Source organism: Micropterus dolomieu, linkage group LG04 (assembly GCF_021292245.1).
Source record: "Micropterus dolomieu isolate WLL.071019.BEF.003 ecotype Adirondacks linkage group LG04, ASM2129224v1, whole genome shotgun sequence".
NCBI classification, from domain to species: domain Eukaryota; kingdom Metazoa; phylum Chordata; class Actinopteri; order Centrarchiformes; family Centrarchidae; genus Micropterus; species Micropterus dolomieu.
The window spans coordinates 5069458-5088046 of record NC_060153.1 but is presented as its reverse complement, the minus strand read 5'-3'; the positions used below and the strand labels follow the sequence as shown (position 1 = coordinate 5088046).

Below are 18589 nucleotides of genomic sequence, written 5' to 3'. Positions count from 1 at the left end.
TACGACAACGGCATTATTTGGGTCACATGGCACGACCGCTGGTACTCCCTGAAAGAGACCACCATGAAGTTCATTCCCCTCAGTCGCATCACAGCAGGTGGTGGACAGCAGGCTGGGGAGAAACAGTTTGGTGGACTTGGAGATGCTTAAAACAGTAGATTAATATGGTTGTGGTCTGTTAAGGCTGCAGTTAAGGTGTTTAGTATAACAGCACTGAAATCGCCTTAAATGAAATAACACGCCTCCTTGGAAGATCTCTGATGTGTCCATGTTTTGCTGATCTGACCCAGCATGGACACTGATGTTTACATTTTTCCTTTTCATCTTCAGCTTTGCCTAATGCACTAACCAGATATGGATTGTCATTACTACTTCATTGGACAGTTTTAGTTTGGACTGAATGGCTGCCAGTCTGGAGGCACAATCTAGTAAAGTCCATATGGCAAGCAGCTGTTTTGTGAAACTATATGGAGATGAGACAAATGCACCTGGTGAAAAGAAATAATCAAAAACACTAAAATAAGATATATGTCTGAATTGACTGCAAAACCAGAAATATACACCTGTATGTAATGCAACAGGCTTGAAATAAATACCATTTTAAATGTACATATTTCGTCTGCTTCAATTGCTTATGCTGTCTTCATATGATCAACACCACTCAATAATCATAACATTTATTTTCTCCTGAGCATTTCCTTTATTTTGTTATTTTCCTGGCAGAAACTGTTTTCCATATTTTAAGATGTCTTTAACATTAAAATGTTTTATCTGCTAGCCAATTCAAAATGAGCATTTCCCATGGACATGTTGTGGTCTTGTTTCACAAACATGTCATTCGTCCAGTATTTGTTGGCACGTCTTCATTGACAACATACTAATGTTAATGTTTACAGGGACATGTACATGTAAATAAGATAAGATATATAAAGCTGAGTCAACATTCTCTTGACTTGCTTTGTCATCATTACCGGCACTGGGTTAATTCATAAATATACAGTTCATGGTAAAGTCACATATGGCTGTGCTCTGATAGCTCAGCTAAAGCTGTCAGTTACAGATCCCCATTAAATCTGGGAAATGACCTCCGTTGGACTTTGGAGTCACAAGTTTGTCCCTACACAGTGAGTGGGATGTTTGCATATGAACCCCTCATCAAACACTGAACTAAGGACCTTGTCCAGATAAATATCCCACACAGTTGAGCAGCTCGTCATTCTCCAAGAAGGCAAGACCACAACTGGTGGCCAAAGCAAGATGGCTCCATCACTTCTTGCAGCAGCAGGAGGACTTCTGTTACTTTTCTCCTTCTCATAAGCAGTGAGCTTTCTTGAGAAAAAACATCTAAATCATCTTTTTCTTTTTTGTGTAGCAAATCAGGATAAACAATTTCACAACATGCTGTAAGGATTCTGAGGGGAACCCAGAAGCAGATCGGACAAGAGTTTAAACGGTTTATTTAGACAATGAGTAAATGGTGCAAAAGGGGAAGCTGGCAGGCGAGAGTGGGAGTCCAGAGGCGGGGGTGATCCAGAGAGTGGCTGGCTGGCAGGCTTGAAGAGTGGTAGATCCAAATACTGGCTTACAGGAAGCGTGGGCTAGGCGAACTGGGTTTCCGGACAGGATTTCCAGGACTGAGTCTCCAATGATGATTCCTGAGGCAGAGAGACACACGGTTAAGTTGCAGGCAGAAACAGACAGGAAGTATACAGCTCAGGCAGGCAGCAAAAGGCATCATCAATAAACTGGCTAGAAAGCTGTAGCATATTCTATACTTCACAACAATCCAGCAGTGACTGGATGTGTCACTGCTCCTTAAGTACTGCAGATGATTAGATGACGAGCAGGTGTGGTGACGAGCTCAGCCAGGTGTGTGAGCAACCAGAGATAGGCACGTCCCCGAGCACTGTCAGTAGAGTGACACAGAACACCACAAGACAAAACAAAAACACACCAAGCTCCCAGCACACAAACCATAGACAAAGAACAAAAACAACCAAACAGTCATCACGCCCGAGGGTACGTGACACATGCGCCACAAATGACAGCTTTGTAGTAGTAAGTAGTTATGTAATTAAGTTTTGCTGTGTGGACTGTATATATATATATATATATATATATATATCAATGTTTTTCACTTGTCCCATCTGTATTCAGGCAAAGTACTGTCCTACTACATGTGGAATGGCTGATTACTTGCTGAGGTATATGCCGGGATGAACAAGGATTTGGACAATTTGCAACAGGAACTTGAAAACAATTGCCAATTTGACCCAGCCGACCACACCTCACGGTCAATGAACACCCACCCTCCTCGCCCGCACAGCTAGGACTGTACACCAGTGGGGTGTTTTGGCACGACTCATCTTTTCCCTATAGAAGCAGGAACTAAATGACTAACTTAACGTTTCACGTCTTTTTCCAAATTTCATTCATATTTTGTTTTTCTTTCTTCTATTTGATTTCCTTTTCATCTTATGCTTGTCATGTCTATATTGTAAAATATCTATGAGCTTCATTGTTTTGTACTTCTCACTGTCTAAGAAACTGAGACATACAACTCACATCTGTTTGTCTTTCCAGTGAACTTCAGAATTTAATTTCATCCAACGAGTAATTGGCTGACTTGAAACAACTCTCCATTCAGCTGCAGCAGAAATGCAGTGAGGGTTGCAAAGACACAGTTGAGATGCAGCCCACCACAGGGACAGGTAAAAGAAAACAAATAAAATCATCAGCCATCTGGTCATTACCATTTCACATGAGGTTTCTCAATCATGCCTGATCTGAACAACGTTTGTCCTTGTTCGATGTTTAGTTAGAGACTTAAATCAATATGGTGCATCAATACACACTAAACAAATTAGTTATTTCTAAACTTCAAAATTTAATTAAATGTGAACATTATTACCCAAAAAATAAATCACACCAACAGCAGGTAAAGATATGTTTTGCCTTGTTTTTTATAAAGTGAAATAAAATTGAATCCTGTTTTATAATGAACAGCAATAGTCTGGAGTGAGCCAGACAATGTTTTACGCTACACATTTTTTTCATCAAACTGCCGGGATGCAAATCTGAACACACAACACGTTGAAGACTGAAGCAGATGGGCTGCAGTAGCAGAGGACCACACCGGGTGCCACTCCTGTCAGCTAAGAACAGGAACCTGAGGCTCCAACTTGCACAGGCTCACTAGAATGGGAAAATTGAAGATTGGAAAAACATTGCCTGGTCTGATGAGTCTCAATTTCAGCTGTGACATTCAGATGGTAGGGTCAGAATATGGTGTGAACAACATGAAAGCATGGATCCATCCTGCCTTGTATCAACGGTCCGGGCTAGTGGTGGTGGTGTAATGGTGTGGGGAATATTTTGTTGGCACACTTTGGGTCATCGTTTAAATGTGGAAGCCTTCCTGAGTATTGTTGCTGACCATGTCCATCCCTTTATGACCACAGTGTACCCATCTTCTGATGGCTACTTCCAGGTGGTTAATGCACCATGTCAAAAAGCTCAAATCATCTCAAACGGGTTTCTTGTGCATGACAATGTGTTTACTGTACTCCAGTGGCTTCCACATTCACCAGATCTAAATCCAATAGAGCACCTTTGGGATGTGGCGGAACAGGAGATTCACATCATAGATGTGCAGCCAACAAATCTGCAGCAACTGTGCGATGCTATCATGTCAATATGGACCAAGGTTTTTGAGGAATGTTTCCAACCCCTTGTTGAAACTATGCCATGAAGAACTAAGACAGTTCTGAATGCAAAAGTGGGTCCAACCCGGTACTAGCAAGGTGTACCTAATAAAGTGGCAAGTGAGTGTATATGTGTATGGGCATGGCTAAATTCGAGGGCACCTGGTGGAGCAGCACACCTGACTTCAATCATCTCATCATCCAAATACTCCTGGCTTTCTACTACTTGTCGTAAGAGTGTTCCAAGTGTCTAAATGTGGTGAAGTACGTGTGGCCTCATGTCTTCAGTATCTACTCACTAGTAGTTTTGTTGTTGCCTCCAGTGACCCTCTCTAATGTGTGTTTTTCCTGTGCACCAGGATTCTTGTGTACACACCGGCTCTCGCCATGCTGTTTACCTAACCTGCCTTAGCCTTATCTACCATCTCACCAACAGTACCTTTAAACACTATTAGTTTTTACCAATAATTGTTATGTTCTACATCTGCTCTTGGGTCAGCTGACAACCAACTGTAAGAAGTAAAGTATCTGGTAGGCTAAAAAGAAAACAAAATAAGATGTGTCTGATTTGACTGCTATGCCCCCCCCCCCAAATACAATCTGGGAAATGACTGCACAAAACGATGTTTTAGTCACAGCTTTACTGAGTGGGATGTTTGCATATGAACCCCTCATCAAACACTGAACCTTGTCCAGATAAATATCCCACACAGTTGAGCAGCTTGTCATTCTCCAAGAAGGCAAGACCACAACTGGTGGCCAAAGTAGCATGGCTCCATCACTTCTTGCAGCAGCAGGAGGACTTCTGTTACTTTTCTCCTTCTCATCAGGAGTGAGTCACTGAATTTAGGTTTTTCACTCACACAGTTTTATTGGGAAAAAATCAAAATCGTTTTTGTCTTTTTTGTGTAGCAAGTCAGAGTAGACAATGTTACAGCATGCACCACGAATGGCTTTGTAAGTATGCAGTTACAAATAATGACCTTACATGTTTTTGCTGTGTGGATTGTATATGTATATATTTATGAGAACACTATCATCAATGTTTTTCACTTGCGCTGTCTGTATTCAGGGAAAGTACTGTCCAACTACATGTGGAATGGCTGATTACTTACTGAGGTATATGCCGGGGTGAACAGGGATTGGACAATTTGCAACAGGAACTTGAAACAATTGCCAATTTGACCCAGCCTCCCACACCTCCAGGTCAACGCACACCAACACTCCACGCCCGCACAGCTAGGACTGTACACCAGTGGGGCGTTTTGCCACGACTCATCTTTCCCCTATAAACACAGAAACTCAGACTCACTTGTGACATTTATTGAGCACTCAAATTTTATTATGTTTCATGTCTTTTTCAAAATTTCATTCATATTTTCTTCTTTTTGCTTCTATTTCATTTTCTCATGTTCTTATTTGTGTGTTATCTATTTTGCAAAACCTCTTGGAGCTCCATTGTTTAGTACTTCTCACTGTTTAAGAAACTGAGACACATGACTCATATCTGTTTGTCTTTCCAGTGAACTTCAGAATTTAATTTCATACAACGAGAGGAAAATGGCAGACTTGAAACAACTCTACATTCAGCTGCAGCAGAAATGCAAGGAATCCTGCAAAGACACAGTTAAGATCCAGCCTACCACAGGGAGAGGTAAAAGGAAAAAGATCATTTAATTTACCCTCGAGCATTCCCATTTATTTAGAGACTATAATATAGTGCATCAATGCAAAGTTTATTATAAGATTTATTCTAGATCATTCAAATAAGTCATTTCTAAACATAATTAAAATAAATGTGGACATTATATTATTATTATTATTATTATTATTATTATTATATATATTATATATATTATATAACAGCTAGTAAAGATATGTTTTGTAATGTCTCGTCTTTTTTATAATGAACAACAATTGTCTGGAGTGACGTTTTTAGTTATTTTTTTTCATCAGACTGTCAGGATGTTGCAAACAAAGGAGCCACCACCAGTGGTCTTTACTATGTGAAACCAGCAAAAGCCACAGAGCAGTTTCTGGTCTATTGTGAGATTGACAGCTTTGGACGTGGCTTTACAGTAATACAGAGGGTATGCCATGAACAAAATCAAGGGAAATGGCCCTCTATTGTCTCCATCTTGTGCTGTGTGATTCCTACACATTATTTTGTCGAAGAAGAACATTTTGACACTTTTTCATGTCTACAGAGACGCGATGGAAGCGTGGACTTCCGCAAGGACTGGATTCAGTACAAGCAGGGCTTTGGTTATCTCTCATCAGATGACACAACTGAGTTCTGGCTTGGCCTAGAGAAGATGCATCTCCTGACTGCCACTTCAAGCATGCCAAATGTGCTCAGGATAGAACTTGTTGACTGGGAAGGAAACAAAAAGTACATTCACACACACACCAACACACACATACACACACAAGGCAAAAATGACCATGAGGATTAGGTTTCCTTTGAAGAAGGAGGTTAGAGGTTACCCATACTCAACATTAATCCTCCATTCCTCTCTGTGGCTTCCTTTCTCCAGGTATGCCGACTACAACATGTTCAGAGTTGGACCAGAGATCGACATGTACCGTCTAACATACGGCTTCTACTTTGGCGGTGATGCTGGAGATGCTTTCGATGGCTATGACTTTGGTGATGATCCCAGTGATAAGTTCTACACGTCTCACAATGGCATGCAGTTCAGTACCCACGACAAGGACAATGACAAGTACGATGGCAACTGTGCTGCGCAGGACGGCTCCGGTTGGTGGATGAACAGATGTCATGCTGCACATTTGAACGGCAAATACTACCAGGGTAAGACCACCTGGCTGAAACCAGCACCAAACCCTTCAACTGGTGTTAATTTGCCTGAACGTGCTGTTTAGGGCTCCAAGATTTTATTTTTATTAACAAATTAGCAACTAGCCCCCTTCAACACAAAGAAACAAACTGTTATTCAAGCATATTAGTAACAGTCCTTTAAGGTTCACTCTAAACTGTTTGTGTTCTCTTCATCTAGGTGGCAGGTACACAGAGAAGGATGCAGGTGAATTTGGCTACGACAACGGCATTATTTGGGTCACATGGCACGACCGCTGGTACTCCCTGAAAGAGACCACCATGAAGTTCATTCCCCTCAGTCGCATCACAGCAGGTGGTCGACAGCAGGCTGGGGAGAAACAGTTTGGTGGACTTGGAGATGCTTAAAAAGTAGATTAATATGGTTGTGGTCTGTTAAGGCTGCAGTTAAGGTGTTTAGTATAACAGCACTGAAATCGCCTTAAATGAAATAACACGCCTCCTTGGAAGATCTCTGACAGAAATTAGTAAATAACATGACTCCATAATGTCTCGACTTTATGATGTGTCCATGTTTTGCTGATCTGACCGGCAACAATTTCCCATTTTTCATTCAGAAAAGTGGTCCTCAGCGTTGCTTTGACCACTAAATAAAAGTATTTTCTTAACCAAATATGAGTTGTGGGTTACCTCATTGGCCGTCTTACTTTGGTCTGGACTTAGTTTGTCTGCCAGCCTGGAGTCAAAACCAAGTCCTTTGGCATGCAGCTGTTTTGTTACAACAATGTGCAGATGAGACAAAAGCAACTGGTGAAAAGAAATAATCAAAAAATCCAAAATATGTGTCTGAATACATTGCAAAAACCAGCTCTACACACCTATATGTAATGCAATGCATCAAGTTTGAAATTAATGTGGAAGAATTGAATGTGTACTATGACACAGGTTTCCTTTGGTCATGATAAGTTCAATTGCTGAGCTAAAGTAAGCCAAAACAGTAGGTCAGAATCTGTCTCTCCTTTCTGCCTATTGTGCCTGTTTGAAGCATTTGCCTCAGTAAGGATGCACTCTGTGAGCCACTTCCTAGGTAACCCAAGGGGTTTTTTTGTTGACTGACTGACTCTCTTTAGAAAGTGTTGCATGTAACTTGAATGACACACAACATGAATTAGGTTGACTTAGGTAAGCACAGTGTCTTGTTTAGAACCAAAATCCAATAGGATCTTCAAACAAGCATAGAGGGGTGCACAATAATCTTATTTGGACACTTAGTGAATCTCTGCATGTCTAAGAAGGATAGATATCCCCAGATTGGAAGTATTCTTCATATTAGTTTGGTACCACATTGTGTCCACACTCTGTTTGCTTCAATAAGCAGTGCTTTGTAAGACATCATGAGTTTTCCTGAGAATTACTTCTAATACCACCTTAAATTTCATTATTTTGTCTTCTTCATTTGTTTATGCTATCTTGATTTAATCGACACCCCCTGACCCCTGTCAATAATCATTTAAAATGAGTTGCACAATTGTTGTATTTATTACAGAAGCTATGATTTGGATTATCTGTGCTGCATTCCAAATCTCATACTTTTTCTTTTTACTATTAGTACATACTGCATCTGCCCTCACAAAGTATGTACTCTTGCAACTTGAATGCAGTATACAAAGAATTGGGACATACTACTTCAAAATCAAAACATTGCCCCTTAAACTTTGACTCTTGCTCATGCGCATGCTATGCAGAGGGGATTGTGGTCAGAATAGCTAGAAAAAAAGCATGCTGGCCTGCACACTGCAAAATGCAACTGAATGCAGGACATCCTGGTGTTTTTGGCATATTGTATTTGACATGCTATATATTGGGACATACTAGATATTTTTCTGTCATCCAAAATAGTATGGAAATATGAGTATTTGAATAAACCCCTGGGTACTGGATCCAAAGATGGTGCCCATTCATATGCCTGGCATATACACCAAAAACATTTCTAGCTTCTGGGTATGCAGCCCAACAAATATGTGCAGTAATGTTTCACCTGCATATCTTACCTGCAAGTTCCTACTCTGCCCATAGACTTTACATAGTGATGACATCACAGATTCTTCAATCACTTTTTTTGCATGAGGAAAGTTTCACAAATATATTTTCACAAACGTCTTTTTTAATATGGTGGTCTAAGGGAAATGTGCTTTTTGGACCACAGGGTGGAGGTCTGAGTCAAGTTTTTTTGTATAGATCGGGCTCTGACTGATTTAACTTCTCTCCTTCCATTGTATCCATTTATACATACACTGTATGAAATGTTGTAGGCTATATTGATTATATTATAAATATTAGACATAGCCTAATTGTCTATTGTTGGTGGCACTGGTAGTTATGTTTGAAGCACACATTAGAAAGCACGCCTCAGAGAGAGCTTAGAGTATTAATATATGACATTGGTGTCAGTCTCAGGTCGGGCTTGGGCTTAAAAATTGTAAACACTGTCGGGCTGGGGTTTTTTTTGGCCCATGCAGCTCAATACCACAGGTGGCCACTGGGCAACATTGAAAGCAAGGTTTAGCAGCAGCACCCCATCCAGGTCTTATTATCCATCAGCGGGATGGATGGACAGGACTTTCACCTGGCAGACCGCTGTTCGTGTCCTGTGTGAAACCAAAAGTCAGCATGGACTTCTTTTAACTTACTGATGGAAGTTAACTTACATATCGTAACTCAACCTCCTAACGTAGCCGACGTATTTTGACCCAAACCAAGTTATTTCACTAAACCAAGTAGTTTTACTGCCTAAACCTAACTAAACTTTCACAATGTTTACCTCATGTTCATTCTTGTTACCATGATGACAATGGTCATCTGCATATCAAGACAAAGTTCACCTGACTTTGTCCTTTCCTGCACTTCCAAAACTCGTGAAATGCCGCATCTGTAGCAGCTCTAAAAATCATGCGAAAACCTTTAAAAGTGTAGATATAACAGGAATGTCTAGCAAGCTGTTTATAGCCTATGTCATCCTATGAGATCAGATTTTAGTCATGTTCAACCAAATATACTTTTTTGCATGCCATTATTCTTAGACACATTTTTAAGCATTGGTTTTGATTTATTTGCAAAACAAATTACAAATGAGGACTGATTTTATTTTTCTCACTAAAACCTCAAGGGTAAACTTTATAGACATGGTTAGACAGGGTATTCACGTTAAATAAACTCACCCCAAACAGACTTTTCCTCAGCTGACCCCAGAAAAACAGATTCATTTAGAATAGTACCATCTAAGACTAACTGAAGGAATTATATGGTTACAGTTTTTGTGTCTCACAGGACATCAAATCCTCTTGGTGACCTAGATCTTATCAGGGCCACAGTTGCCGTGTTTATTTTGATTCCCCTTTTGGACAGTTTATCTACTTTGCATTGTGTACTGGTAGTATTTGTCCTCATGCCTCATCACACTCACCTTGATAACCACCTGTAGAGTCCAAAATCCATTTGGCTCGAGGTAGATGGTTCCGCCAAATGTCAAAAGCCTTTGTATGGCCTAATATAGAGGATGGTTATGCAAAAGGCTAGGGATATATAAAGGATATACAGCTCCCCTCACTCCCTAAATTCCTATCAGTCAACAGGTGTTTTTGAGGTTGGTCTGAAGGGAGAACAGGGTTGTTTTAGTTGTAGCCCTACTATTTCACAACATAGCAACCCACACACTTTGCACCAACTAGGTACATTTTTATTTATTTGTTTGCCATTGAAGGATTGGATAAACATTGGTAAATGTACTCTGTTAGGCAAACATGGCCTGTACACAAGACAAGAAAACCAAACTTTGGCATGTGCTCAACGAGTGCAAGTTACATTCATTTAAATTACATTAACTGTATCAATATATTGACACTAATTATTAGTGAAAATTCAAAATGTTGACATTTATGGAATACATTATTTTTATTATTCTTTTTTGCAGAATTACATGGGCTTACATTTCCCGACCTGTAGGTGGCGATGACAAACTACCAGCTGCTGTTGGTATTGTTTACTTCCGGGTCGTGTGGTCGTCGGTGTTTGGTGATGGGCATGTTTTCACGGTTGTGATATATGTTTGAGCGCGACCAAGCTACAATCGTTGAAAAAGTATTTTCTTCAACTGCGGTGTTTTTTCTGTGTTTATATCACCACGATGACTGAGGTAAGGCGAGGTTTGAAGTATTTTCGTGTATGTTTCTTTGCGCCCGCAAAGCGCTGGCTACCGAACCTGTGCCCCGCCGGGCCCGGCTAATGGCTGGAAAGCGTTACGTTTACGATACGATTTTTTGTATGCAAAACTTGTACTTCAGGGTAACGTCACAGTCGTTTATAAATTTTGCCCCCTTTAAATGTGTTAAATATAATATTTTTAACATAAAACACTATTTTCTTCTACAGGATGTCCAGAAGCACTCAGTCCACACACTGGTTTTCAGATCTCTCAAAAGGACGCACGATATGTTTGTGTCCGACCATGCGAAAACCATCGCACAGGATGATGAAAGGTAATTCTGGCAACTTAACGTACATTAATTTATGTTGCATTTTATTTCCATTGTTTTCTGCAAGTAAATTTAATGTTTAACACATCTTGAACTGGGTTTAAAACAAGCATTTGTCTGCAATGTTAATGTAGTCCAGTAGGTGAGGGGCAGCGGTTTTTGCTTTCAATTTTACTGTGTGGTCAGGAAGTCACAGAGAAAAACAACAGTGAAATTGCTCTTATTTCTGTTGTCATGATTTTGATTAGTCTGTCAGATCTTTAGGCTTGTCAAAATGATGTCTAGTAGCTCTTTGTTAATTAATTTTAAATTTAAATTAACAAGATCGAATGGGCATAGAAATGTTTCCCTTAACTTTCCCCTAAACTTCAGGAGTTCTCCTCAGCCTTTTGTGGACCTTAATGTTTGTTTTGACATTGAAGACCAAATGATAACATGACAGAATCATTACTTGAGTGAGCACATGAGTGATTTTGAAGAAGAAATGATGCACCATTGTCTCCTGTATTTGTAGCTTCAAGTTAAAGATGGGTGTGAAACTGAAAGCGGAATATGGTGCAGTTTTACACATGCCTGTCCTGAAGGAAGGGAAAGACAGAGTCTCACTGCTTCCTGGCAGCATGCAAGGCCACCAGGGCTACACGCAACCAGGTGAGGATGAAACAAACACTGCATGTTACCCTCAGTATCATAACAGTCGATCCAGAAAGCCCAGTTTTTGTTTTGTAATTTATTTGGACTAACTAAAAAGGTTGTTGTTGTTGTCCTGAACATTGATGCTCTAGAACTCACTCATTAGATTTGGTGGTTTTTATTCCAATGTCTTTCAGGGGATGACCCAGACTACCTGATCACTGGGACACACGCTTATCCCTCTGGACCTGGTAAGTACTATGCTTATTAATTTAACCAAACTGCATGTGTATAAGTGTTCTGAGCCCATTCAGTGAACTGCATCAGCATTATTCTAGTGTTTATGACAGTGTTTTTGTATTCAAAAGGAGTGGCCTTGACTGCTGACACAAAGTTGCACAGGAATCCAAGTGAGGGAGGTGTCCACTCCATGGCACTGGCTTTGCCCCCCTCACAGGCCAGGTAACGCCCCCCCTACAGTGTTTTAGTGTAATAAGTTATTGGTAGTAATTTGGTATAAACACTCAATGTGAAGTCATATATCTGGAACTTTTCAGGATTTTGAAAGAACTTATATAAACAAAGGTTCACGTTGTTGAATTTCAGGCAGGACGTAAGCCGCACCGCTGCTAGTGTTGGTGACATCCATCGGCATGCAGGAGCAGCGGAGAGGTCTCACCCTCAGTCGTCTGCTGTGGTAGGTTGAAGTGTGTTTAAAGCTATCTTGTTACCCTTGTTGTAAAATCTCTGAAAGCAGCGCAGAGCTGATAATGAATGCATTTATTTTAGTCTCTCTTGGAGGGAGGCGGCACCAGAAATTCTTCGCTAATGAGGAAAGCTCCAACCATGCCTAAACCCCAGTGGCATCCACCATGGAAGCTGTTTCGGGTAACTACAAATCATTTTAACTTTTCCTTTGTGTGCTGTATTTTCCCATTATTTGTAGATGTGCCTGCTGCACTGATGCCAAAGTGAAGCCTACATCTGGGATGTTTCCTTATTTTTAACAGTACTATGTTTTATCTGATAGGTCATCAGTGGTCACCTTGGCTGGGTGAGGTCCATCGCTGTGGAGCCTGGGAATCAGTGGTTTGTCACAGGGTCTGCTGATAGAACCATAAAGGTGAGTGAAGCTGAAAATAACGAATTCATAATGAATGTTATCCAGAGGTTTTATACTTAAGAGTGTCTTGATGTGTAAGAACAAGAACACATTTTGAGCATGAAAGCACTTTTTTGATCTCAGGAATAGCAGTTTGACAAAATTAAAAACTCAAGGTCTACTTTCTATCTCCAGTGCTCTCAGCTGCATCCCATGGTCTTCATCTGCAAATTGAAGTTGTTTCAGTTGCCGTGGAGTCATCTCAGTTTGCTCACATGATGACAACTGAGACAACTTTATCTCACTGATTTAGACTGAGATGCAGGGTCTATTTACCCCTCATCTACTGTGCTAAATTTTTTCTAACCTCTCTTTCATTCAATCTGTTGTATTTTAAGTAGGTTTATGAATGCCAGAATGGTTAATTGCAGCATTATTACACTTTTCTTTTAATCAAATCAGACTTTATATATTTAGCGCCTTTACATTTTCTTCTGGACCCACAGGCTGGATCAGTATAGCACTTTTTCTAGTGTCTACAGCTGCAGCTTTCATGATAACATCCCTCCTGTCACCTCAAGATGGCACTGTTTCTGGAAATGTTCTGTAATGTTCATAACATAACTTGATGGGTGTTTGTCTTGACAGATCTGGGACCTGGCCAGTGGGAAACTGAAACTCTCCTTGACTGGACACATCAGTACAGTGCGAGGTGTGGCGGTCAGCACTCGCAGCCCTTACCTGTTCTCCTGTGGAGAAGACAAGCAGGTCAAGTGTTGGGATCTGGAGTACAACAAGGTATGACATCAAAATGAGAAAGAGGTTGATGCAATGGAATTACTTCCGAACCCATACATACAAGTCTTAAAAAGCCATAAAAAGACTTTTCATTGGATTTGTCGTATTTCTGGATCCTGTTGACAATGTCAATCTGTGTATTAGGTCATCAGGCACTACCACGGACACCTTAGTGCTGTGTATGGTATAGACCTACATCCAACCATTGACGTGCTGGTGACGTGCAGCAGAGATGCCACAGCAAGGGTGAGCTCATACGTTGCATGTTCGTCATTGAATGTAAACGAATGTTAACGTTGAAATTTAACAGGTTCAGTTTTGTTTTAAGTTTTGTTTTGTTTTCACCTTTACTTTCAGCAGTCACTGTTGCATTTTCATTCACATTTTCCTCTGCACAATTACAAGTGGATAAAAGCATGTAAACAAATGTGGGTTTGAAAATTACCTACTTCTGGATTGAGTTTTAAAAAAACTTCATTTGAGATTCAGGCAAGAGGGTTCCAGTATCTGAATTTTCTGCTAAACATCATGGCTGCTCTGCTCCTGGCTGTGATTTACCATTCTGTGGGTTGCGTTCAGCTCTTTATGTTGTGTTGTGTTTTCCAAGCATGAATAACTTCTGGTTTTCACAGTTCTGCATTTGTCACCTTATACCTGTCATTATTGAACAGTAGTTTAATAATGAATACCACACTCATTCTTCCCTAATAATAAAAAAAAATGCTTTCTTTTTGCTTGGTTTTGGTGTAGTTTTATGTGGGGTGTATCCAAGCATGTATCTCTCCCACAAAACCGAAGGAGTACAAGTTTCAGAATGGACTGGTGTTTAAAGAGACCATCCTTACATCAGGCAGCTGTTGCATATGTTTTGAATTTGATGCGTGTAATTAAGGCCTCTGCAGGATTCATTAATTAAAGTAATTGGATTTTTTTCTCTGTCCATGCAGGTGTGGGACATCAGGACAAAAGCGAACGTGCACACACTAACGGGCCACACCAACACTGTTGCCACAGTGAGATGTCAGGCTGCAGAACCACAGATCATCACTGGTAAATGCCAAACAAATCATTGTGTATCACCATTAAGTGGTTGACCTTGTAGCCGATTGGTTGGCCTTTTCACTGTTAATGTCAGATAACTACTGCAACTGATTAATTTCTTGCAGGCAGTCACGATTCAACCATCAGACTGTGGGATTTGATTGCTGGAAAAACCAGAGCGACTCTGACAAACCACAAGAAGTCTGTCCGAAGTATTGTGCTGCACCCCAGACAGTAAGTCACCGAGGTTACCGAACCCAAACATATATGGTTTAATTAGTTAGTGTTGTTAAGGATAGTGCTGAAACAATTACATGGTTAAGAGTAATTGGAGTTTTGGCTTTCCTCAGTTTTATATAATATTAAATTGAATCCGTATGGGGTTTGATGGGGCGATACAAATTTTCATCTTTATTTTAATGGACTAAAAGCTTAATCAATTACAAAACAAATCATTAGTCAAAGCTCTTTTTGAGTTATTATGAACAGTAAGATATTATATCCTAGGGGATTATATTATACCTATTATACCGTAATGAAAACTAATTAAGAGTAATGTACTTAATTTGTTGTCATCTTATTACCTGTGTTTTACAGATACACGTTTGCTTCTGGTTCTGCTGATAACATCAAGCAGTGGATGTTCCCAGATGGCAACTTCATCCAGAACTTGTCGGGCCACAACGCCATTATCAACACTCTGGCTGTCAACTCTGATGGCGTGTTGGTGTCTGGAGGTATTCATAACTAGCTACACTGTCACTTTCTTCCTAAACAGCTTGTTTCATCCACAGAAAATGTTTCACTTTTAATTCTTACTAAGATGGTAGCATTTTTGTTCTCTCTGTAGCTGACAACGGAACCATCCACATGTGGGACTGGAGGACAGGCTACAACTTCCAGCGGATTCATGCAGCTGTGCAGCCTGGATCTCTGGACAGCGAGTCCGGCATCTTTGCTTGCATGTTCGACAACTCAGAAAGCAGGCTGATCACCGCTGAGGCTGACAAGACCATTAAAGTATACAAAGAAGACGACACTGCCGTAAGTTACACTGTTCTATTTAAAGTCAATTTAGATTGAAGTGTGAGTTCCCAAGCTGATCATGTGACAACTCCTGTTTTCTTTCTTGCAGACGGAAGAAAGCCATCCAATCAACTGGAAACCAGAAATCCTCAAGAGAAAAAGATTCTAATGATTTTATATTTGTTCCTCTTTATCACAGTAACGTTTCATTTTATTTCTACCAAATCTCCTGTTGTAGATATACGTCAGGTTTTTCTTGCTACTACTTTTTCCATCAGTCAAACTTCTTCATAGCTAACGTGTCTAACAGAAGCAACCACATCCCGATATGACGTTCAATTGTCCCGTTTTATTCTAAAAACCATTTGCAGTCGTCGTTGTATGACATTAGTCCGGTAAAGTGGCCATTTTGGAGTGCCAGGAACCTCCCCTGAGTGTTTGTTCTTGATGATGACTGCTCTCTGATGGCTATGGTGTGTCTGATCGACCACTCCTTATATACAGACGGATTGGCCTCAGAGTAGACCTGCTTCTGGCTGCAGTGTCGAATAAATTGTTTGTGAAAATTTTTTTTTGTATTTACTCAACAGAATTGCCAGTTGTACAGATGTGGAAACAAACATTGCCCTTTTTCTGGCTGAAAATGTGAAGTTTATTTTGCTCCATTTAATAAAGACCACATTTTTCACACACTGCCTTTGTCTTTTGTTCAGTGAAGGGCTTTATGTACTTAAGGTATCTGTTGGTGACAATGTTCCTGTATTACTTGCAGCTGTTGCCCTTAATCTCCTCCCAGTAGCAATTGTCTCCAAGTGTATCACTGAGCTCCACTGTGCTTATAGTGTCACCAGTTGGGCGGGTTAGCTGCTCACCTGGGAAAGCGCAGCACAACAAGATACATCAAATACACAAATTTTAATAGAGGTATAGATAGTTAGCCCACCAGCTGATTTTTTGTGTGTATATGTCAGATTGCTTTTTAGATTAAAGGGTTCACCAGAGTTACAAGAATGACATTTCCGTGCATACTTCAAGAAGTATCTAGCCATGCAGTTACATTACACCAATATTTTCACAATGTCCCACTTTGGATTATTCTGAAATATCAGTGTAAAACCACATGAAAGCTGTTAAAAACACATCCTAGGAATGTCGGTGTGCGTCAGTTGGTTCACAGCTATTAATTTCCGTGACCTACATACATCCATGCACCCCAGAGGAATTTTTTTTTTTGAGCGCTTTACATCCATATCTACCTGACTCTTGGATGTAGAGCTCTGAGAGAGCATGGCAAAACCCTCGGCTCGGTTTCTTCTTAAGGCCGGATTTTTGTTGGTTCTGACTGTTAAACCCGCTCTCTAGAGGTTCTTTAAATGCTAGGAGGTGATGGGCCTTAAACATGATCTCCTCCTCCAGAGACCTGAGACACATCTCAAAATGCTCCTCATCCTTTTCTGCATTTCTAAAGGCATCACCATAGACAGTAGATGTAAAATACCTGCGGCTAAAATACACGTAATTTGGCCAAGACATTCTCTTTCTCTGAAAATGAATCACTGAGACTGTTACATGAATTTAAACACAAATGTTTGGCTGATGGGATAACACTCATTTTACCAAAAGGCCTCCTCACCTGAAGTCTACCCACAGCAGGCCCGCAGTAGCTCTGCAGTTTCTTTACTCAGGTATACAGCTCAAGTTACATCTGTTGCTTGGTGACGGTGCTTGCAGGCACCAATGGGAGGATGCATGATGGCTACTAAGGCCTGCCAGACTAATAAGGGCTCCAAGGTTCAAAATGTTTATGGAGGCCTGGATTCTATAACAAGCATAGAATAAAATAATTCAAAGCTTAACCATGATATGTGTAGAGAACAAGTTGTACTGTCCAATGGAATTCTTAGTTTGTCTTCTATGGTTGCTTAAAAAGAAAAGACAAACACAGACAACTGGCAATTAAAAATATATTACAAAATACGTATTTAACAGAACCTTGAGCACTTATCATCAAACCTGCACTTTTATTGTGTATTCTGATTAATTTATTTGTCTCTTTCCATCTTTATTAATTTGTCTGTAGCCCAGTCTTAGATTATAACTGTGTCATTATGCCTTCCATAAAGCAAGCGATTTCCATCTCCTTATTCATCACATGGGGTGATTTTCTTATGCTGAGGTTGTTTCAATGTTCTGTCCTAATTTTATGGCAGTGGGCTCAAAGACGAATGTTCAGAGGAGATTTCAAAGCCAGTTGTTATCATCATTTGTTAAACTTCAAAAAAATCTAATTCAAGGTTGTAAATACATAGAAAGATTTGTAGTATAAAAAAAGAGTTTAAATAACAGGTGTGCACAAATTATAGCAACAGACACAGCTAAAAGGAATGCTTTCTTTTGTCCCTGCTTTAACAACTAAAAGCAGGGACAAAAAACACACCTAACATCTGTGCGCATGTAAAAACATTAGTGTCACGTGCACTTTTTCCATAAAATGCACACGAGCATCATTTCAGTCGCTTAAAATCTTGTTGACACTTTTGCACACTGAGCGCGCCATTGGCCCCATAAACTTTGCTTGATTGTCTGTTGGGAGTTACAAGAACATATTTCATTGTGCAATGCCTGCAGTTTATGTTTTTACCAGTAGATGGAGCCACCCCAACACTGGATGGGCTTTTGTGAAAACTTAACCTCATTAAACCGCTTATTTGAATTATCCCACTTAACCAAAACAAGGCGTGCTAAATCACTGATTGGTTTATAAGAAGATGAAGACAAACTTTATATCCCCGTTAGGGGGTCAATGTTTTTTCACTCTGTTATTATTACACACACAGGTCCACGCACATATTCAAATGGAACCTATTCAGCATGCAACTAGGCTACACATCTACACATGGAGTGATCTGAGCGCGAGGGTTGTTGTGGGTTCAGGACTTTTCTCAAGGCCACC

General features: G+C 40.2%; 3 protein-coding genes and 1 long non-coding RNA gene across 12 annotated transcripts in view; 3 read left to right on the top strand and 1 right to left on the bottom strand.

The window, feature by feature from the left end:
- The window catches only part of LOC123970277 (fibrinogen gamma chain-like), a 4863-nt gene extending 4254 nt beyond the window's left edge, over positions 1-609 (top strand). Inside the window, exon 9 of the mRNA XM_046048268.1 lies at positions 1-609. This exon is cut by the window's left edge and continues 1 nt beyond it. Coding sequence (XP_045904224.1) covers positions 1-150 — 150 coding nt within the window. The 3' untranslated portion in view covers positions 151-609.
- Positions 610-1440: 831 nt separating this feature from the next.
- On the bottom strand, positions 1441-2710 carry LOC123970287. The gene is made up of 2 exons (XR_006824917.1): positions 2566-2710; positions 1441-1655 (listed from the first exon to the last, which is right to left on the bottom strand). It is a non-coding gene; the product is annotated as an uncharacterized LOC123970287 (long non-coding RNA).
- LOC123970254 (fibrinogen gamma chain-like) lies at positions 2044-7177 on the top strand. Of its 9 annotated transcripts, XM_046048233.1 has the most exons (9): positions 3986-4235; positions 4445-4536; positions 4617-4661; positions 4777-4823; positions 5228-5358; positions 5661-5794; positions 5912-6096; positions 6242-6519; positions 6725-7177. In XM_046048233.1, the coding sequence occupies exons 2-9, from the start codon at positions 4474-4476 to the stop codon at positions 6910-6912; spliced, it is 1071 nt and encodes a 356-aa protein (XP_045904189.1). In that variant the 5' UTR covers positions 3986-4235; positions 4445-4473; the 3' UTR covers positions 6913-7177. The 9 variants fall into 9 exon arrangements, with proteins under 9 accessions (XP_045904194.1, XP_045904195.1, XP_045904190.1 ...); XM_046048238.1 differs by lacking the exons at positions 3986-4235; positions 4445-4536; positions 4617-4661; positions 4777-4823 and adding exons at positions 2044-2058; positions 2158-2293; positions 2584-2711; XM_046048234.1 differs by lacking the exons at positions 3986-4235; positions 4445-4536 and adding an exon at positions 3870-3968.
- A 3367-nt stretch (positions 7178-10544) lies between these two features.
- Positions 10545-16326, top strand: plrg1 (pleiotropic regulator 1). The gene is made up of 15 exons (XM_046048205.1): positions 10545-10696; positions 10933-11039; positions 11551-11687; positions 11867-11920; positions 12038-12131; positions 12276-12366; positions 12459-12557; positions 12700-12792; positions 13420-13569; positions 13714-13815; positions 14517-14619; positions 14736-14844; positions 15208-15347; positions 15461-15654; positions 15746-16326. Exons 1-15 carry the CDS (start codon positions 10688-10690, stop codon positions 15803-15805), a joined length of 1542 nt encoding a protein of 513 aa, XP_045904161.1. The 5' UTR covers positions 10545-10687; the 3' UTR covers positions 15806-16326.
- Positions 16327-18589: the final 2263 nt, after the last annotated feature.